We start from the raw sequence: 23,245 nt of genomic DNA, 5'->3' as shown, positions 1-23,245 counted from the left end.
CATATTTTCTTACTCTGTTCACAAATCATCTGAAAAAGCTGCTTGATGTTATAAGGAAATGTATTTTAATAAATGTGACATAAAAAAATGAATGAAAATCATTGAAAATAAACACAAAAAATATTTTAAATTTTATTTGGAATGAAAGTTCCTCAGTTAAGAGTTATTGTTCCTAAGTCCCAAGGCCCAAACACCTTGGGGACTTTTCATTTCTGAGTGGAAGAAAATTTCCTAAATATCATGTTGGAATGATAAATACATAGATATTTCATTATTGGCCTATATAAGTGAATAAATTCGCTTTAATGCAAAACTAAATCAAATAAATAAAGGGAAAAATTAACTTATAGGATTTATGTATTCCAACCCGAGAGAAATTCATGGCCAACCTCCCATCCCCTTATGATGGTAAGGAATATTTGTCGACATTAATGCGGATTAAAGTTTATTATAATTGAAATACTTTCACCGGTTTAGAATTTTCTTAAACAGAATTCAACCCAAAAATACGTTTCAGAAAATTTTTGAAAATTAAAAATTTTATCGTCCTCAGCGGGATTCGTACTCATGATCTTCAGGTAGGTAGTGAACCCTCTAACCAACTGCGCTACGCTGCAATACGTCGCGTATGGGAAAAAAACTATAAGTATTTAAAAAAGACTAAACTATACTGTCCAAAAAAAATAAATTTCCCTACCATAATTTTCTTCCCTCCAAATCATGAAATTCCTAATCCGTGGGGGGGGGGGGGGGGGGGGGGAGGTAAGAGGTAACTTCAATTTACTCCTCATTTCCTTATTTTCATATCAATTTTTTCCTTACTTCCGAAAAAGTGGGGGGGGGGGGGCAACTCCATTATAATTCATTTTTTTTATATGTAAATTTTAAAAAATTTCTTGCTGCGAGAAAAAGAGGGGGGGCCAGGCCCCCCCCCCTGCCCCCCCCCCCCCCCTGATGCTACGTGCCTGCATAATAGAAATTTTTAAAAGTGCGACACATAAACCGAATTCTTACTTTCTCACCGTCATGTTTTCATTTTAGACGACTTCAACATGGCGCTGCCCATTGTTGGATTAATATACATTATTTGGTCTGCTATTAAGATTTACACACTAGGATTTTTCGCGTTGTTGCGTCAGATAATTCAGAAACACAAAGCAGCAGGTAAATGATCAAGTACAGTGTTATTCTTGAATTAGACTTTTTAAAGTAACCCAGGTGTCGAAATTCCTCCCTTGATCACTTTAATCTACTTTCGTTTTCCATGTGTGGAACGTTGGACGTACTGACCGAAGCCAAGTTGTTTATATCGAAAAGTCTTTAGGGTTAATTAGTTGTAATGTTATAAATTAACAATTAATAGCTCTTTTTTCCCAATTGGGACTTTTTTTTATGTGTTCGAATTATGCAGAGGAAATTAACTATTAGCTTTACAATAAAAATCTTCATAATTAGCATATCTATATTGCTACAAGTCGAATAATCTTTGTATTATTTTAAGACTGAAAATGTTACTTGCAAAAAATGTCATTTTTATTGTATTTCAGAAGTGAAGTTGCATACAGGGAAGGTTGCCTTGGTAACTGGTGGAACATGTGGCATTGGATTTCATGTTTCCATGGGTCTTGTGTCCAAAAATGTTCACGTAGTTATGGGTTGGTGGATGATGCCTTGAAATATGTTCTCTTTTAAGGTCAAGATTTATACTCTGTCCAAAGTTTCTGCTTCCACCACTTTCTGCTTATTATAATATTTTGATGATCTTAAATACCTTTGTGCCCAAACTACGTTTATCCACTAGTAAGAATGAAAAAAGTCCAGATTATCTGTTTTGAAACGCCCCCTCTACTGCTTCAGGTTTCAATACACAACCTAAAATAGAAAGTCAACAGGGATTTTGCATTGCAGCAGACATAAAAACACCCGGATGATAACGTTGAAAAATTGTGCCAGGTGTTCCGAGTAATTCCGAATGAAAAAAAAGATATAAACATTTCCCATTATAAATCTCTGTTAGGAATTTGTTTTCGACTATGTTAATTTTTCCGGGTAAAAATAGATTAAGTTTCTGTTTATAAAGTCAATCTTATTACATTTTAAAATATCCGCTTTCGCTTCTCATTTGAGAAGCGGTTGCTGAATCAGAACGTCAAATTTTGATTAGATTGTTTATAAAGTAATCTTGGATTTTCCCCCCATATATCTTGACAGGTATGTGTGTTTACATTAAAATTTGTTAAAGAGTGAAGAAGCAGTAACCAGGGACAGACTATAAATAATTTCAGAGTGTCTTTTTGGTGCTAGATTCATTGTGACGTGACAAATGATTTGATCAATCCTTTTTCCCATATTCAATGGCTTTAAAGGAAGTATGTAGAAAATGACACAAAATCGTAACATCTATAAAAGTGGTCCCGTGATACCTACATGTAAATATTCAATTTAACATCATTTTAAAGAAGACTTCAAGAGCTTGTTTAATGTCATTTTTGGAGATTATTAATGATATAGGCATTATAGATATACTTTATAAGACCAAAATGGATGAATCTCTGATATATGTTACTTATTTCCTCCATGTTTCATAGAAAATGATAGTTTAAATTATGATTTTTCATTGTGTTTACCAAAAATTTAAGCCCTGCTATACCCTATCAAACAAAGCTGTAACAGTTGTTATGAAGCATCATTGAAAGAATTCATATATTGAACTTCATAAACCTATAGACACCTTTCATTTACTAGATCTTAACCTAAAGAAAGGGTTATGCACAGATCTAGAAAGGGGGGGGGGGGTCTGGGTGTTGGATCCATGCATGGTTATAATTATGTATTTACATCTACTAAGTATTATTTCCTCTATTTCTTACGGAAACATAGTTGATTCATAGCTCTATAGAAATAGCCAGACTGAAATCTACACGCCTCGTTTATCGATTGGTCGAAATCTACAACGGCTGAAACTGACAAGATACTGACAGGAATAAAATGGACATGCCCTGTTTATTGATTGGTCAAAGCCACCAGCAACCTAAGAAAAATCACGGACTGCACAAAATAATCATGATGATGTCAGACTCAAAGTCTCACAGGAGACGATTTGGCTGTTTCTTTTAGCTAACGTACTTATATGTACATGTTAATATAAATAATAAAATGCTTTCTTTGATGATTCATGTGGGTTATGAAGGTAGCAATCATTGCAGAAAAAAATTACATAACCCGCTAACGCGGACGCTTATGCGGGTTATGTATTTTATCTGTTATGTCTCTACCTTCATATCCCGAATGAATCCCCAAAGAAAGCATTTTATTGTTTAAATAGCTACATATAAGAATGATAAATATTTATGAAGTATAATGTTCATTAATCATTATTTAAGTAAAGTATTGAATTCAGACAGTGCATTTTGTATTTAGCATTCATAAAAAATCTTACCAATACCTTTTATGTTTACATTTTGCCTGTTTTTGTTAAAAATTATTAAATAAATGTGTTATAATTGAACATTTTTTTTTCAATTTCCAGCTGGTCACAGCATTCAGAAAGGAGAAGATGCTATTACAAGAATAAGAGAAGAATACCCAAATGCAAAAGGTTAGGGGTAAATTTATGTTTACTGAGTGAATATTGACCTTCAGATGCTTGCAAAAACCAAGTTACTTGCATTCCAGTGAGTCTGAAGACTGCATTTTAAGTAAATTCAGTTTGGATCTATTATTATTCAATGAAATGTTGCAAGTATTTTATATTATATAGTTGTTACTGGCAGATGATTAATGTTATTTGACTGTATTAGATAGAAAAATCGAAGAATTGCTTAATTTTTAATTAAGATTAATTATTTAAATTTCCTTTTTCAGTTGACTTTTTACATCTGGATCTCTCCTCACTCAAATCTGTACAGACTTTTGTTGCCAAAATAAAAGCACGAGGTCTCAAAGTTCATGTTCTGGTCAATAATGGTTAGTGAAATGATCTTTATTAATATTTATTCTAGTGTCAGTTTAATAAACTTGTTCAGCATACTGTAAAACCAACTTTTATTCGCGTGCGAGAAATTTTTGCGAGGTTTACGAGAGCCTTGTCATCGCGAATATTTCTTGCCGCGAACCAGTCTTTATCATATGGTTGTTATAACAAAATACGGGTCTGGATAAGACTTGGTCGCGAACATTAGTCGTCGCGATGCAGTTTGTGTCCAGTAAATCGCGAAATAATGTCGCGAATAAATGTTAGTTCACAGTATATTCACAGATTGAATATGTGTATTCTTCATGTGGGCTTACTCATTCAACTTTCTCATTTCATAATAATTATTTTTTCCTCAATTCATGTCTCCAAAAGCATATGCGATACTGAATTTGGGTTTCCAACAAAAGAAATAGTTCAGACTCATGCTGTGACACATAGGTGGGGAAGGGGGGGGATGGGCTCAGGAAGGGATCACAATCAATTTCAAAGTTTAAAATAAGTGTACTATAATACATGTACATGTAAAGGCAAAATAACAGGGCAATATTTTGAAGTTCACATGGATATTACTGGATTGCTCTTCAGTATACTGTAAGGATATAACTGTCCAGGATTGCCATTTAGGATACTGTATGCAGGGAAATATTTGCCCACGTGTTATTCCCGTCTCTTTTGCCCTCATTGTCAGCAGGCAAATTTAAGACTGAGCGAATTCCAATTTCTTATAATTTTATCTCTTAAAACACAACTTTTTCTGGGCGAATTTAAGACATGGCAAAGCCACTTGCAACTGAAGAAGGATGAAAATAAAACAAGGCAAGAATAACCCTATAGACAATATTCGGTAGTTATTTTATACATTATATTCTTGATATCATAATTATGTATTGATCTGTTCTAGCTGGCATAATGTTTGCTCCTTACAAAGAAACAGTTGATGAGCTGGAGAGTCATTTTCAAGTGAACTACTTAAGCCACCTTTATCTGACACAGGCTCTGATAGGCATTCTGGAGGATTCAGCCACAGAGGATTGCTACGCCCGTGTCATCAATGTGTCATCTATAGTCCACAATGTAGGATCACTCAGTCTTCAGAGTATTGGGAAAAGGTATGATGCATTTAATGCAGGTAGATTGGGGAAGGTAGTGCTTCTCATCAGTCAGTTAAGTAATATGTACATGTTTAAAAAGATTGTTGATTTTGAGTGAATTGGTATTAAAGATCAAACTAAGCAGAATTTTGCAAAATCACTCTCCATTGTTGATTTAAGGAGGCTGAGATTGCACACAAATTAACCATCAGATTTTACCTAAAATTTTAAGATATGATTTGTTTGACTATTAATATTATTTAGTGAGGAAAAAATCCATAAATTTTACTTTTTAAATTAGGGTATTTTCCTATACATTGTCTTTACATAGAACTTGTCTTCCAAAGGAGATCCGTTCAGTCTAAAAATGGCCAAGCTCTCTTAAGTGATAGATATATATACATGTATATAATATGTCATTATGTGTACATGTATTATTTTGTGTAAAGAGGAACAATGAAATATTTTGAAAATAGGTGCTCACATTGCTGGGAATATTCCCCTCATGCTGCATACGCTAACTCAAAGCTGTACATAACTCTCTCCACCTGGTATCTAAGTGAATTGTTCAGGCAGGAGAACCAGAGAGTTACAGTGAATGCTGTCCACCCTGGGATAGTTAACACCGACCTCTACAAGCATGTCCATCCCTCCATCAAATGGTTTCTGAACTTATTAGCACATTTTACTTATCTGGTAAGTTAATTGTTTACTGTAGCAAAATATGTTATCTTTGTGGCCATTGATGCTGTAATAGAAGAGGTGGAATAAGCAACACCAGGCTCGAACTCGCCACCCTTCAGTTTAAAACCTAACGCTCTACCGACTGAGCTAAAGGGTTAACCCACTAGCTAGTGCTAGTAGGAGTGTGGCAGTTCTGAGCCTTTTTAAAAATACACACTATTACAATGCTAATGCAGGATACTAGATTCACCCCCTATCCATTTTTAAAAAATTTTATTTTCGAACTTTTCTCTCCCTTTAGATATGGAAGGGGGGGGGGGGGGGGCATCAAGTGTCAAAGTCAAGTGTAATCAAACAATACTAAATCGAAACTTGGTTGCCCAGTTCAATTTGTCTGGTAAGAGTGTGGTAGGTCAAGCATATGACTTAACTGAAACCTGTTAAAATTAAACCCAAATCTGTCCGCAATATACTTTAATTAAACTCTAAATACAACTTTGTTTATCATCAAATAGACATGTTGGTAGAGTATAGATTGTTCCATCTGGGGGAGGGAAAGAGCATTTAAAGAAAAATTTAGTATAGCATGTAAAAATAAAATACTGATATTTGAAGAAGAAAAAATTTGCTTTCATTATGAAATCCCAGAATAATATTAAAACCGGAATGGTACATGTGTGCAGTGTACAAAAGGTTAACTATAATTGAAAAAATCTCAATTTTAATTGATACACAAAACTCATAGAATTCTGCACAAATATAGTACAAACAGGTTTTATGAGGTCTATGCAATCAGTTTTTCTGCCTTCTCTAATGGAATTTCAAAAACTTAATAGAGCTGTTTTAACTTTTGGTGGGATGTTACTATCTAGTTTGCTCGTCAAATCAAGCTGTCAACATTTTTCTTTCATGAATATCGCATGCTCGCATAACTGCCCCTCATGCTACTGACACATTAAAATTTTGCAACTGAACTTCCTGTTATCTTGATTCTGAGTGGTCAGTTTATCTGGCAGTGACCAGTGACCCAGATAAGTAACTCAGTAGGAAATAAATTCTGTAATCATTTAAGTGCCCTGTAACATGTGTAAACTAAACCTGCTTATAATAACTGCTTATACTTTATTTAAGCAGTAACGAAACTGCCGATAAAACCCCTACTGCTTGGAACTGCTTGTAAAAAAAACTGCCAAATAATTTGAAAACTGCTAAAGAACTGCCTATCGACTGCTAAAATTGGCATTTCAGTTTTACTTGGGGCGCTGTTGATTTTACGAGTAGTGTGGTCCACGGGCCTCTTTTGTGTTTGTTGTATTAAATCAGGCTTTCTTTTGATCTTTTGACAGACCCCCTCTGAGGGAGCAGACACTATTCTGTATCTAGCATTGTCACCTGATGTGGAGAGGGAGTCTGGATGGTATTATGACAATTGTCAGAAGCATAAAACATGTCAGCTGTCCTATAGTGAAAAAGACATTAAAGAAATGTTCACCATTTCAACAGACATTATTAACAGCAAAATTAGGTAGTATAACAGAGTTCATTGTAAATGTTTAAATAGTGTTTGTCTTTGTTTATCTGTGCATCAGAAAAATATCTGTGCATTTTAAATTGTTGATTATTTTAAATAAATTACATGTTTTTATTAACTAGCTTAATCTTTAATGTGTTTGGAGTCTCAGGCGTATGTTACATGTAATGTAAAATTAGCAGACTGAGCATGTCACACACAATAAGGACACACATTAATGTGCTTATTTACAATATAGTTAGCATGATTTTAAATAGTAGAATCATGTTATATTAGAACTTAAAAATACATTACAAAAACACATTCACAATATTTTTTTTGAGACCCTTGGACCAGACATATTGAAAACTGTATTTATTGTTTCAGTGCACAAAGGTGAACAAAGTGTACACAAGTAGAGATGTACATGCAGTATATATTTACAAGAATTGAAACTTGAAATTTTATAAATACATGTATAAGTAATAAGGAATCATTCTTTGAATATTATGAGGTGATAATTTTGGTCGGGGCGTGATCAAATCTATCATAAAGCCATTATTCCTTAAATAAATGGGGCTAGATTAGTAGATGCCCCTTCAGCATCTCTGGCCTGTCATCTCATATATTGTTTGATATGTTTGGACTCTAATCTTATTGCACGCCCAAGAGCATTGGCCACAGTCCTTGTTAAATTTGTTCAAGCCCTGATATACTAGAATATAGTCTGTCTCAAAATACTGTTTCCATCTCATTTTGACGATCATTATAGAAATATACACAGCTAAAAGAAATACAATTGAAATCATTCATTAACACGTCATTTTATCTTTCTTTTTTTATTCGGAGATTTTCACAGGAACGAAAAACAGAGAACTGCAATGCTCAACATGTGATATGACTATTAAAATCACCCTGTTGGAAAAGGGGCTAATGATAATGAAAATATCCAAAGAAAAAATGGATTTTTATTAATACAGTATCTACAAGTATTATACAACATTGTCCAGATTGTTTGTATTGTGACTCCATTAAGCTGATTTTATCATACCTATTGTTCCTCAGGTGAGCGATGTGGCCCATGGGCCTCTTGTTTTAAATAAGAAAATCAATTTATCTCAAGAATATTTCACTTGTATGGATGTGGAAATTCAGACTATTTTTCGTCCCTAAATTCAATAAAATTTGTCATCCAAACACTTATTAAACATTCAATGATTGATTTGTGCATTCAAACTAGAGAATTGAGATACCCTAGCCAATTCACAATATAAGGTGCAAATTATGTCCTTTATGTATACTAGTATTGTGCATATAAAATTAAACTGAGTTTATTTTACAAATATCTTACATTTAGTGTGTAATGCATATTTTTGAAAGTGTAATGCAGATCAGTACTTCATATTACGCATAATTCAGGCCACCAGACAGTACCAGTCAACACTATAAAACATAATATGCAAAGGTGAACTGACGTTACAATCACTTTTAAAAAGTAAAAAACTCTGAATTGAACATTCTGTTAAAATTTTTATTATTCAACGACATGAAATGAAACTACATGTAGTTCACAGTATCGTGCCGTCAACTCTTTCCGATAGTTCATACATAGTTTACCCAAAAATCACGTCATTTTTTATTATTTACGACAAGTCTATTCGTAAGACTTAAGAAATAGCCAAGTCTTCATATATGGGATGCGACAAACGGCCCTCATATTGCTTTCCAACGTGCTTTGCTCTTGTTAACTTCAGTTCAAATGAGATTTTCTGGCCACGTTTTGTCCTTCGTCTGTCTGTCCGCCTGAGAATTTTTCACACTTTTTACTTCTTCTCTAGAACCATTGGGCCAAGTTTAACCAGACTTGATAAAAAAAAGCGTGTTACCAGGAGAAGAGGATTTTTAATTCATTAAATAAAAGGGGCCGATGTATTTCCAAAGCTGAGATAATCACAGCTTCTATGTGTAATGAAGATTGACACGGTTACGATTCTAAACTGTTCATAGACTATACATGTAGCTTCAATGCTGCAAATTGCGATCATAGTTCTGTGCAAGCATCCTCATCTTCATATCCTCAAATTAAGTTCACAGTGACCTATCATTGGTATTTTATAATTATTTATAGTCAAATCTGAAACATTGATAGTATTGGGCTAATGATCTTTATAACTTTGTTATAGTTGGTGTGTCTTACTACGGTATCATAATTTTTAATCAAAAGTAGGACACGTTGAATTATTTTTCGCTTTTAATCATTCATTTTTCATCTTTTAAAAATCTTTGATACGTTGAGACATATGATGATAATAAAATTGGCAGGCTACTACGTATTAGAGCTTGTATATGACGCTCCCCCCCCCCACCCCCCCCCCCCCCCCCCAAAAATATTCAATAATCTTTTTATATAATGTTTTATTCATTGTCAAGAGCAAAAGTCAATCCAACACAAATGTTTCTGTCATTTCAGTACATAATTCCTATTTTACAATATAATGAATTGTGCAGTCGTATTGTTTTTTTTTTTCATTGGGATCAATCTTTACAAAATTTATCGAGTACCGGTAATACATTTATTTCCAATGAAAAAAGTCCACTATTTCTTAACTTAATAAAAAATAAAAATGTTATCTTTGCATCGTTGGTTCATGTGGATATGAACAACAATTACGCTACATCAGATGTGTGTTTTTCTTCTGCATTAATCAATAAATCTTCATATCCCATGATCCACAAAAGGAAACATTTTACTGTTTGTATCTTCAAATCTCTCTGGATCTATCATTCATATCCATATAAACTGAGTAAAAGTACGCCATTTTATCGTTAATATATTGCCGATCCACTTGTTACACCGAAGAACGGTCAATTCTATAAAGTCAGTTGTATATTATTAATAAATGTATTTTCATAAACAATCAACGGACGGCAGACGCACCCACAGGTGTCCTTACTTATTCCTACCTGTACAACCAAACGGTCGAAACCATGTCTCACTGTTTACTCATTGTCTTGTGACATCCTGAAAAATGAAAAACTGTACCGGTAAGTGCTTTTCTAAATTTGTATCTGTCTATGTAAGTGTAGAGTTTGAGGGGGTTAAAGGGATTGTTTTGTTTCCCATCAGGAAATGTCCCACTCTGACGCAGACGATGACAGAGTATTGGGCTACAGAACATGATGAAGAAGAAAACCACTTGAAACATTGATGGCAGCTAAACTGAACTTTGTGATTGCGTTTTCTTTCTGTTTTATACTTGGAGGTGAGAATTTATTTTTATTTACTTCTTCCTTTGGTTCGTCAGTCAATGTCCATTTAGTGTACCGTCTACAGGTTAGCCGGAGGCAATGTTTTTACTTGTATTATACTGTTGCGATAACGACGGTATAAATGTGAATGTGAACCGTTCAATTTTTGTATTTTTTTTGGGGGGGGGGGGGGGGGGGTGACGCGTTAAGGATTGTAAGTTCTTGCATTTTTTTTTAAGATAAAAAAAAATTGAAAATGAAACAATTTCAAAAAATTGATATTTTGTGTTTTCATGGTTTATGGTTTTTGTAACGCCAGTAGGGACTCTATTTTCTTCTTTCAAATCACACTTTCTCGTGTTTGTTTGGCAATTGGTAAAAAAAATTAGGTCATACCGCAAAAAATTCTGGACAAAATGTACTATTTAAAAAAAAAAAAAACTTTACAGCTTATACTAACCAAAAAAAAAAAAAAATGACGAGAAGTGAATGGCGTCGCATTATGAGCTGATATAGACATTTATCATCCAATCGATGATTTGTTATATCAGAAAGCACCAAACGAATGCTAATTCCTGCCGACAAAAGAACGTGGTATTTTTAAAATATACTATATAAACGTTCTTTATTATACTTTGCGTTCTGTGTTTTTTATCGGACGTAAAATGTTAAAACATTATAAACAAACGATACATTTATCTCGGTTTTGAAAATTACACTAAAAATGCATGTTACTACTGTTGTTGTTAAGAATGCTCAATGGTCGTGGCCATTTTTAGACTCTATTGATCTCCTTTAGGAGAAGAGCTCTTGATAAAAATATAGAAAAACACCACGAATTTAAATGGTAAAATATACAGTATGGATTATTTTCTACTAAACAATAGTTTATAACTTAAAAAAAATCGTATCTTAAAATTTTTGGCAGATCTGATGTTTTATTTGTTGACCATGCAGCTTTTTTAACTTGAACTTCACCGTGACATGACGAACATTTGTAAATATATATATAAGGAAGTTTAGGTTCCTTATGAGTCACTTTATCTATACTCAAATCAATTGTTTTATTACTAGTAATGTAAGTATAGTTTAATTAAAGTAGGTTAACGTTTAAAGTTTTTGTATTTCTTCTTATTGTTAGAATTACTAGAATATATATTTGAAAATATGAAGACATTTCAATAAATTTCTCTTTATTTCTGTAGGCTTTTGAAAATAACTTGGATTTTAGAAATCATTTTATTCATTCATTCTTTTGTTCCAAGCCAACTGCAATTCGTACTCACACAGTACCCTTTTTTTTTTTTTTTTTTTTTTACAAAAGATACTGTACATGTACGACCACACAAGATACTTAAAAACGGTTGAAGGTCACTGCACTTCTACCTATCGTAATGGTCAAAACGTGCCGATACACGACCGTAAGTCTGGTCAAGTGGTAGCTTCAATGTACGTCAGTTTGACCTAAGTCTGATCAAAGCAGCTCCCTTGTAAGTTCCTCGCTAGATGACATTGCACATGCAATTAGATGATACAATCACAATTGCATGGATAACTTTAACAAATAAATTTCAGCTGCAGATATTTGCATAATTTACAGAACAAAATGCATCTCATGATGTAGTTCTAAATCTTGATATATTCACTGGAAACTACAGTCGATGCATGTCACGATCAAAACAGTCGTGATGATTATCCTAATTGATAGGTTCTTGCCGTTGATTTGGTAATGACCTAGGGTAAACCTTCCATTCAGAAGGCTTTCTACGTCCGCTCACTGTACATGCAGTATACGTTTAACAAGTCGTGATCGAGAGGCCATATGGAGACAAAAGGATCGGGCGTCCTAAAACATATTTAGTAGAAACACATCTGTAAATTATTATTTATTGTAAATTCAAAGTTTACAAAATCAAAACTAACTTGGGAGAAAAATTCTATGGAATTTAGGTGGCAGTTCTTAGGAATTTAGATATTACATTTTTATATGGGACTTAATTTTTGGGGGGATTTACGTTTATGAAAAAGAGAGACATTCCAACAATTCGTTTAAGATGGAATGTTTTGAGTTATGGGAACAAGTATCCACAAAATCTGTTAAAATTTAGACCCTTTTAAATATTAATTGTTCCGCAATATAAATCTCAGCCTTTTTTAATTATAATTTTTCCACTTAAGCAAACGCCAACCGACTATTTGTACCCTTAGAAGTTGGGTCGTGGATAGAGGGACAGAGACTGTGTGCAGAGAAAGGCGGAAGACTCCTTAACACGAATGATTTCTCGTTCTATTTGGAAGAGACACTCAAAAACTTCGAGCCAGGGCGCAACTTCTGGATCGGAGACGTCCAGAGGGTTTCCGAATTGATTCACATCGAAGGTTGGAAAGACTGATATTTAGTATAATTTCAGTGGTTACTGTGGTTTCATTAATATTCAAGGGTATCAATTTTCGTGGATGAAGTGAAAATCACAGTTTCAAGGATATGTAAATTCGTGGCCAATGACCCCATTAATACAAAATGTTAATAGAAATTGAATTTCAATGAACATTTAATTTCATGGATCAACTTAAAAACGAAATCCTCGAAAATTGGTATTCAACGAATATTGACGAAACCCCAGTTCTATTCTTTTCGTAGTTAATTAATGCGATTGTATTGAACGTAATCCAGGTTGCTATGACAGAAGCTCCATCCAAGCAATGCTCTCCAGCTCCATTCTATTCACATCGGCCTTGACACCAGCACGATGCCAGGAAGTTTGTTGGAATGAATACAACTCCAGCTATTTTGCCATTAAGGTAACTTTGTATCATGACTGTTTTGATTATTTAAACAATAAAATACTTTCTTTGGTGATTCATTAGGGATATGAAGGTAGCGACATTGCAGAAAAAATACCTAACCCGCGTTAGCGGTAGATGTAATTTTTTCTGCAATGATCGCTACCTTCATAACCCGCATGAATCATCAAAGAAAGTATTTTATTGCTTATATTAACATTTTTCTTTTAAGAAATTAATAAATTGATTATGAAAAGTAAGTAAAATTCACTAAATTACTGTTAACGTACATAAGTACGTTAGCTAAAAGAAACAGTCAAATCGTCTCCTGTGAGACGTTGAGTCTGGCATCATCATGATTATTTCGTGCAGTCCGTGATATTTCGTAGGTCGCTGTACATGTAGGTTTAGACCAATCGATAAACAGGGCGTGTCAATTTCAGCCCTGTCAATTTCTTCTCAGTTTCAGCCAATCGATGAACAGGACGTGTACATAAGTTTTCGTAAGAAATAGAGGGAATAATACTTGGTAAATGTCAATATTGTACCTGGAAACATGCTTCAAACTTAAATGCTAGTATTGTTGCGTGGTTAAAGTGTGGTTTATTTGAAAATGTTGACATTCCAAACTGTAAAAAAAAGAATGTGTACCTAAGTTAGAAGTCTGGTATATAACCAGTGATATGCATGCAATTACAGTTAATATCCAAATAAATCATTTTTTATGCGTATTGAAATTCGTGAATATCTTTAACATGTTTCGTTCAACCCCTATATTCAGCTACTTTTTTTCATTTTAATCCATTTAGGCAATTTTGACAAATGATTAAATATAAGCTAGCCATCTTACATTTTCTAGAATAAAATAGATAAGGCAACCATTACAACCATTATTTTCTACGTTAAAGGTCTATACTTTGGTAAACAACACACCAAATATAGATTGTATATTTGTATTGTATACTCAGTATTCAATGTATTATTTTTTTAAAAAAGCGCAATAGACATGGCATATTAAGGAAAAAAATGATAATAACCTGATAGTAGAATTGGTTGATATCTTTTTTTTAGCAGGAGGAGTGCTATTGTCTACAAGTTCTAAAAGACATTACATCTCTGAACTTGACTTCTGTCGCCAAATGTGACTACAAGTGCAACACAAAGGAACCTCCGCGTGCATGTGGTAGCAAAGATGGCGGGGACGTCGACGCACTGAGCGTCTATAAATCTTCTATGGTCCCAGGTATTTCAATGTATTTAATCTACCGAGAATTTTTTGAAGATAGGGGAAATTCGGACTAAATTAAACTTAAAGTATGAAATTAGTGAAGCTATTCGTATATTAGCATTTTTTATCCAACAAATTGTTTTATTATTTCTAACAATTACAAAATAAAGGAAAGGGTGGACAATTTGGACAAATTTTGCGATAATCATTCAGAGGTCATAAGCAAAAAATGTAGGTCTTTGATATTTGAAAGTGAAAATTAGCGCCACAATAGTAGGGTTATAATGCACAATAAGTAGTTTTTTGTTCCCATGAGTGGAATTTTTTCGCCCCTCAGTAAACGTACGCGGTAATCCTTAATTCATAGCTCTATAGAAACAGCCAGGCTGAAATCTACACGCCCCGTTTATATTATCGATTGGTCGAAATCTACAGCGACATGAGAAAAATCACGGAGTGCACGAAATAATCATGATGATGTCAGACTCAAACTCCCATAATAGACGATTTGGCTGGGTTTTTTTTTTATAACTAACTCACTGAAGTACATTAACAGTAATTTAGTTAATTTAACTTACTTTTAACCATCAATTTATTAATTTGTTAAAAGAGAGATGTAAATATAAACAAAAAAAATGCTTTATTTGATTATTCATGCGTGGTATGAAGGCAGCGATGAATCACCAAAGAAAGCATTTCATTGTTAAAATTACTTCATTTGATGAGATTGATGTTTTCTATATTTTTTATTCAAAATTTAGATCTTTTTAGTTATATTTTGGAAAATTGTTTTTTTTTCTTTTCTTTATTACACACCATATACGTATATCTTACATGATTTGGACTCACCTACTTTCAAACTATTCTGTAAAGAGGCTTGAATCGACACCCCCTTCCCTTTCTCATACACGATGAAAAGTACTAAGAATACAGACAGACACACATCTTAGCTGAAGATCTCTATATAAATGAATTAATAACAGAGTTTATTATACATTGTATATTGAATTACTTATAGATACATGTAACTTGATATAATGTACATAACCTAGCTTCCCACGAGTTCACTTTCATCACCAATCTTAATGATTATGATTACATGTAAAATCAGATCCTGTATAGTCCGGTCATGAAGATCGCTAGCCTATACAAAAGTCAATGGACCCATACGCGGCGATGCACCAGTATGTTAAAATTACAACTTCATAAACAGGGTTTTTCCTTGCCTCGTATTTTTTAAAAACAGCGGGACTTGCACATTGATTTTTGCACGACTAACCTGAATTTTGAATCAAAGAAAGTGTAGATAATTGGATTTGCACAATATGCCGTAATGAAGGCATTTCTTGCTATCATGTAAATATTTATGTCAACTCCATGAAATGATTTCCCAGTCCAAAGATCGTCATGGAAGACCGAGAAAATCATAATAGTGATGTAAGGAATCCACGCCACGATGTAAACAATAAATATCAAGATGAACATAACACTAAAGTTCATCCGTCTCTTATGATGGTGACGTAACTTCCGCTCAGCATTTGTCACCACCGTATCACTAGTATGAATACTGAGATTGCTTGCTGAAATTTTTCGTGATTTTCCATTCAAATGGAAATTATGAGACTCAATGGAACCAAAATCAAGATCAATGCACTGTCTTTTGTTATTTTCAACCCGCTGCTGTTTTCCTGGAAACGTTTTATAAATGACAATTCCAACTTTGGCATACATGACACAACAAGAAATAATTATGCCTGTTACGATAGTTGAAATCACGATCATGCGCACAATTTCTTGAATTGGATGGTTTCCGGCCAGTGATTTGCATGTACGCCCTGTGACGTTATATTGATTAAACGTGACGTCAAATTCTTTAACATCAGCAAAAAACACTGAGGGTGTTGCAAATATTGCGGACCCGAGAAAAATGCCAATAATCGCCATCTTTTCAAATCGTTGAAAATTAAAGTTCCTCTTCGAATGGCATATCTTAATGTATCTGCTTAGAGCAATGGCCAACTGTAACAGCAATGACGCCGCAACGACAAAATAAGTGAAAAAGTAAAACACTTTGCACAGTACTTGCGATGGAAAGTTAACGTAATGCGTAACGTCCAAAATGAAGAAAACTGTTGTTACCACACACGCTGAAAAGTCTACGGCTGCTAGATAGGGTATGAATAACCTGTTTTCGGTCGTTTTAAGTTTAACCTGATAAACAACAAACACAAAAATGTTTCCGCTCACTCCAGCAACCAGGCACAAAAATAAATGCACCAGACTCGGGAAAAGATGTCTGGTAAATTCCTGATGCCATAATCTTTCCAGATGTTCAATGTCCGCGACAGAAACATTGTTTTCCATCGTTAAATGGCTTCTATACACGTACCCTCATCAGTTTCCCGGATTCAATGAGAATATTTATTGACGATCTTACGTTATATTGGGGAAATCATCTTACGCATATTTCGGAGATCACAACTTTTACGAACTTCCCGTGGTATAACAAGTTAGATAATAAGATTTAAAGATTTAACAATCGTATGTTATACATTATGCTACATAAGTGTTTGTCACAAACAATTCCGAGAGCAGAGCTTCGAGATGATATTTGGTACTCTTTTAATGATGGTGGAGATAAGACGGTACTAAAACTAAGTAATATTTGTTAATAAAATTCTTGATGGAAGTAATAGTTGGTAGAATGGAAGCTGATTCTTCATTGACAGTAAGGCAACACCGCAGACACCATTTAGTTTTTGGAAACTTATCACTAAAAATATCATCCCCAAAAACATGGTAATTTATACAAATGATATATATATATATACCATTTAATAGTAAACAACTTGTGTAGTACTAGTAGTTACAAGGAACATATATTTCCAACTTCGTCAATTAGACGATATTTATAACTTAAAAAGCACAGTCATCATTTCAAAATAGAGTATCATGTGTTATTTCCTTTGATTTTGAAAATAACTTGTATTTCTTTTGTTTTTTAAAAGCACCACTAAAGCATAACTGCTGACTGATATAGCCTATATTATTGGTTGGAGTATAGGGGTATTGGGAGAAGACCAATCTTTATATATTTTGACAGATATCTTATATCGTATGATCTCTTTGTACTTAATTGTTTATGACAACTGAATCACATCTTCTTTTGAATGATCATTACTCTCTTTCCTTTCTTTTTTTTAATACAGAAGGGTCCAAATATCGTTGCATCAAAATAGAATGTAGTTTCAACGAAGGGTATATGAACGAAAGTTGTTCAAAGACATTAGAGCCTTTCTGTTCTCAAAACGTTAGTAAGTAAAAATTGATAAATTAATTACAATCGTGTACTATACCAGGTTTATTAGTTTGTGTAATTTATGAATTATTAGTTTGTGTAATTTATGATTTCATATTGTGTGTTATTACTACAGGCATGGGTGCCTCTAACTGGATCGTTTCTTATGATCAGTGCGACAAAGGAAATGGCTATTTGGATGGAAGAGCAAATTTAAATGATGTTATGAGTAAATGTGGGGAAATTCGTAAACGATTTCCAAATGTTTTTGTTTTTTGGCTTGGGATCAGGAGGCAGTCATTTCAAACACTGGACCAAGGTAAAAATACACCCCACCCCCGAAAAATGTAATTCTATAGAGCATGACTACATTTGTTTCTTGGGACGTTTACTCAAAATCGTCCTGGAAAAAAAAATTGATTTGTTTCTTTCATAGGGTATTCCATTAGGCCTGATGCACTAGAGAAATGCGAGTATTTTAACACCAGTTCGGGTATTATACAAACAGATTTGAACTGCTCGACTGCTAGATATACCGTTTGTGTGGTGAGTCGTACATAACTTCTACAGCCTTCCCAGAAAAGCTACACAAAACAAACTACGCAACCTTGGCAATTTTAGAACAGCAAAATTTATTTTAAAAAAAGCTTAAAGATATATTTGAGAAATACATGTATTAGATTGCATGAATATGCAATATGTCTTAAAAATTTTACTTAAGGTATCTTACAGGACGGCTGAATGAAAATTTACCATGAAAATCAGTCAGCTATAATGTTTATACTGGTTTCAAACATCTTCGCTAGTCAAGGGTTTTCGGTCCACTCCGTTCCCCATAAATGTGGAGCGGAGTGGACTGGAAACCCTTATACTTGGCTAGCGAAGATGGTTTCAAAGGGTTCATTCTACAAAAAAAATCGAGAATCTTCTGGAAGTATGTGGTGGCATCGTTCTCAACTACCGGCACCAACTCAAGCAACGCCATTTCAATCATATTGAAACATTTTTTAAGTCTGGGAGTCGAAAAAATTTAAGAATATGTTTTCAATTAGACATGCATATTAGCATCCGATAGTTGTCGAAAAAAAATAATTTTACACAATTTCCATTTTCCATTAACCAAATATTAGAAGAAAAACCTCACTGTTTTTTCAGCTCTGAATATGTGTTATGTTTGACTGTACATTGATATTGTGTATATGTAGTTTAAATTACATGGTAATCTATCCATAATTCAGTTTTAATGTGTATTGCGTTTATTTTGATTCCAATATCTAAGGTTAAATGAAAGTAACTATTTCAGTTGCCCAATGGAATGGGAAGGAATGGTAAAACCATCCCGTCAGACAGCACAAACGAGGACCCAAACGGTAAGACAGTAAGAATATAGGTTTTTGGGGGTTTAATACCCTTTTAACATAGTATTTGCTACATGTAATCAGAATTTTTCACGTATTCTTTTATGCACGTAACGGGCGGTATTCAATGGTAGGGTCTGATCCTTCAATAACTGTGATAGAAAGTGATTTTTTTTAAAATTGTATAAAGAGTTCATTAAAACTTGTGATGGAAAATCTACCTCTGTGTTAGGAGACTTGTTGAGATTTTAATGTGTTTATTATTCTCAAAATCAACTATTTCCTAGTAATTATTGCTGTAACTAACTCTGGAAATGTCCTTAAAAAAAGACTATTTCAGGGCTGTTCTATTATTTCATTTCTGGTTTTGTTTTATTTTTTGATTCGTTGAAATCTAGTTGTGCTGTTTATTGTTTTTGGTATAAATGTCTTTTCTTTTGGGTTACAGATCAGAATCATACCGCTGTGATAGTCGGGGGCGTTGTGGGAGGGGTGCTGGCCAGCGCAACCGTCTTCATCGTGCTGCTTCTTTACACAAGGTACATGTAAATCTAATACATAGGTAGCAGTTTATTACATTTCTTTAAAAGGGTGATATCTCTAAACGAATGTTTTAAACGGCGTTTTTTTTATACGTTAAATTACAGAAAAATTAACAATGATTTTGATAATTTTACAAAAGAAAGAATAGTGATAAAAAGTGACACACGTTGATTAGTGTGAATAACTTTGATTGCTTTATTTTTGAATAATTGACACACTACCGATAATTTTGTAGACCGTCAAGCAGTTATTTTTGTTCTTTTTTGTGACCCTGTCCTTGCAATGAATACAATTGAAGAAAATAAGCGGGTCCTAGCTATAAGCAGAAATTAAGGTGGCTCACTACACCTTGAAATATTTTCTCAAATTAGCAGAAAATCATTTGATTAAGATAGATATCATAATGGATAAGAAGTATTTCAGTCTAATAGTTAAAAAAATGTGCAATTTTGGATGAAAAATTACATTTTTTACATTAATACATAAAAAATTAGGTACAGGCACAATTTTTTTAAAAATCCGAAATTTTGTCATTTTACTTAAGGTCGCATTTCACATCATCCTGACTTTGAAAATCTGTGACGAGTGAAATCTTATTTTTGACAGATGGAAACGAAATCGACATAAAGAGGACCGGGCAACATCTGAAGTCACCAACTCACTGTCTAAAGTACTTGACGAAAACGTTCAGTCTTCAGTTGATAAATATTCAGTCGTAAATGGCAAGGGAACAGAGGAAGACATGTATTATGAGAGCCAAAACGAGTATGATATTCTTGGGAAAAAGCGGTCAAAAACGAAAGTGCAAGAAGATAACTTTTACAACATGTCCGAAAACCCAGTAAATCAGAATGAATACGCGCGAGCGGATCAGGTTTCTAAAAGGGTGTCTGATACTGAGGACGTATACGACCACACCAATGACAGCGACATGTATGGGGTCTCGCTGGTTATAGAGAGTGAAAATGTATACAACCAAAGCAAGAGCTGAGACCCATACGCGAGTCCATAAGGTGACAAGACATTTTAATCCACAGACACCGTATTTTTTTTAATGTACTAAGTATAATTTTAACCTCGTATTCCATAGAATCTCCGGGGGTCATGATTTAAATAAGTTTGAACTACACTATCTGATGATGATTGCACACAAGTTTAAGACTATACAGATCAAATGGTATTTGAGATTAGTGTTTCGATTTATAATTTCTCTATATAGTTTTAAGTGAAATTTAAATCTCGTATTTTAAACCCCATCTAATTTCCAGGGACCATGATCTCTGCTGATGTTTGCATACAAATCTCAGACTAATAGGCAAAATGTCAAGAGACTAGCTGTTTTATATGAATTTTGTCCGGTTGTTTTGTTTTTTTTTATATGTAAAAATTCGACCTATTATTGAGATTCTACCCAATCCCCTGGGATTTCTTCATTATTTGACACAAGTTTCAGATTATTTGGACAAATGTTTCTTTTAAACGTCATGTTACTATGGCGACTATTTTGAATTTATACGATCATTAATAGCACGCTACATGACATATACTGTACATCTCCATCTCTGTTATTATATTAATGTGAATTTTTTTTCTTGATTTTCTTATATATTGCAATGTTAAAAAATTATTTTTAAGTAAACTTATTTCACAAATGTTATCTGAATAATTAAACAACCCTATAGGTATAAATTTTCACGATAGCAATATTATTGATACGACATGATATTATATAAATAGTGCCTGTGTGGGAGGGTAACAGTTGAAATTGACACCCCGAGAAAACCATTGTTAACCGACGCGAAGCGGAGGTTGACAATGGTTTTCGAGGGGTGTCAATTTCAACTGTTATCCTCCCAAACAGGCACTATTTATTTTGTTATACTGAATGTCTTAATTTTTAAGAAAATTTTACTGCTTTTATATAGGAATAACGTGAATTCTACAGCGAACCGCATGGGCATAATTTTCGCGCATGTAACAATTTTTAATGTTACCCGTTGCTAAGTGTGTTGCTAACGCTGAGGGTAATAGAACGGATTATGAACTGCGTCTTAACCAATCAGATTTCAGTATTTAACATGAAAGTATTACAATGTATTATGTTTACATTCTACTGTGTTTTTCCATTAAATTTTGTGATGTTTAAAGAGGTTCGCTCCTTAGTTTTGGGTAGCCATTTTCGGTCACCTCTAGTCTTAAAATTCTGCATCACGTATTAATTCTAAAAGTATATTTATATTTTACAATGCCAAATAAACTTATTGAATAAAATAGGTTTTTTTTTAAATTTACATTTAAATGAGACATTAAGTGTATGTCTATTTGTATGCAAAGTTTTGGAAAGATGACATTACTATATTTTTATTTTATTTGCGTTATGATTTGATTGCTCAAAAATTTTGTAACATCGGTTGTTGTGTTCATTATGTACTGGCCTTTGAAGCCACCAGTAAAGCAAGAATTTTCAAACTTTGACTTGGATTTTACTTTTATAGTCACTATATAGACATACTATAGTCATGTGTTCAAATTAATACTGTATTAAAATCATAACTAAATAATAGTTCAAACTATAAATATTTGTTTGATTTCTTCAAATTATCAATTTCCATGTCAAATCTTAGCAAAAGTTTCAGGAAAATTATCATTTCTCTTTGGGGGTTATATTTCCAAAAAATAAAAAAAAATTGCAATCATTGCTGGTGTTCAGCGAAATCATCGTATTGACCTCAAAAACAGCAGTAATTGTATATTTATACAATTATTGCTGTTTTTTTTAGGTCAATACGATGATTAAGCTACCAAAGAAGTACAATATTCACCGAGCCGGAGGCGAGGTGAATATTTAAACAATAAAATGCTTTCTTTGGTGATTCATTCGGGATATGAAGGTAGCGACTTTGCAGAAAAAATACATAACTTGTGTAAATTTTTTCTGCAATGATCGCTACCTTTATAACCCGTATGAATCATCAAAGAAAGCATTTTATTGTTTATATTAACATTTTTCTCTTTTAAGGTGTAATATCCCTCTGCTATTAATTTTACCATATTTTTTCAAAAAAAATTTCATATTGATTTTCATGAAAGTCAATATCAATAGATTAAGATAAAACAAAGTTGAAGTGATGAAGCGCTGCTAGATTTTTCAAAAATTGATAATGTGTCTAATCATGTTATGAAGAAAACTAGACATAGTGAAAAGAAAAAGCAAAATTTTACCATCGCAGCGTAAAATTAAAAATATTAAATGTAAATGATATATATATATATATATATATATATATATATATATATATATATATATATATATATATATATATATATGTATATATTATATATATATTATATATATTGCCAATTCATGTTAGAAAACATAATGAAGCGGTGCTTTTTAGTTCAGAAGAGCACTTTGTTGCATAGTTTTGTAACAAAAATTGCCTCAATTAGCAAGAGTTATCTTTCTTTATCATAGACTATTGAGGGTTTTACATACAGATTTCACATACAGTACTTAATAAATT

The 23,245-nt window shown here is 33.2% G+C and overlaps 2 protein-coding genes across 3 annotated transcripts; both read left to right on the top strand.

The window, feature by feature from the left end:
* Positions 1–1,035: 1,035 nt before the first annotated feature.
* LOC128171021 (dehydrogenase/reductase SDR family member on chromosome X-like) lies at positions 1,036–10,310 on the top strand. Of its 2 annotated transcripts, XM_052836814.1 has the most exons (8): positions 1,036–1,164; positions 1,548–1,655; positions 3,530–3,598; positions 3,865–3,966; positions 4,878–5,085; positions 5,544–5,763; positions 7,098–7,276; positions 10,194–10,310. In XM_052836814.1, the coding sequence occupies exons 1-8, from the start codon at positions 1,053–1,055 to the stop codon at positions 10,285–10,287; spliced, it is 1,092 nt and encodes a 363-aa protein (XP_052692774.1). In that variant the 5' UTR covers positions 1,036–1,052; the 3' UTR covers positions 10,288–10,310. The 2 variants fall into 2 exon arrangements, with proteins under 2 accessions (XP_052692774.1, XP_052692828.1); XM_052836868.1 differs by lacking the exon at positions 10,194–10,310 and having other exon boundaries at positions 1,049–1,164; positions 7,098–7,619.
* Positions 10,311–10,411: 101 nt separating this feature from the next.
* On the top strand, positions 10,412–22,190 carry LOC128165929 (uncharacterized). The gene is made up of 10 exons (XM_052830868.1): positions 10,412–10,524; positions 12,689–12,889; positions 13,185–13,312; positions 14,366–14,537; positions 17,732–17,836; positions 17,957–18,139; positions 18,257–18,366; positions 19,124–19,190; positions 19,627–19,717; positions 20,328–22,190. The coding sequence occupies exons 1-10, from the start codon at positions 10,470–10,472 to the stop codon at positions 20,710–20,712; spliced, it is 1,497 nt and encodes a 498-aa protein (XP_052686828.1). The 5' UTR covers positions 10,412–10,469; the 3' UTR covers positions 20,713–22,190.
* Positions 22,191–23,245: the final 1,055 nt, after the last annotated feature.

The sequence above is a fragment of the Crassostrea angulata genome, chromosome 1 (assembly GCF_025612915.1).
Source record: "Crassostrea angulata isolate pt1a10 chromosome 1, ASM2561291v2, whole genome shotgun sequence".
NCBI classification, from domain to species: Eukaryota; Metazoa; Mollusca; class Bivalvia; order Ostreida; family Ostreidae; genus Magallana; species Magallana angulata.
Note: the sequence above shows the minus strand (reverse complement) of the source record. Positions and strands in the feature narration are given on the sequence as shown.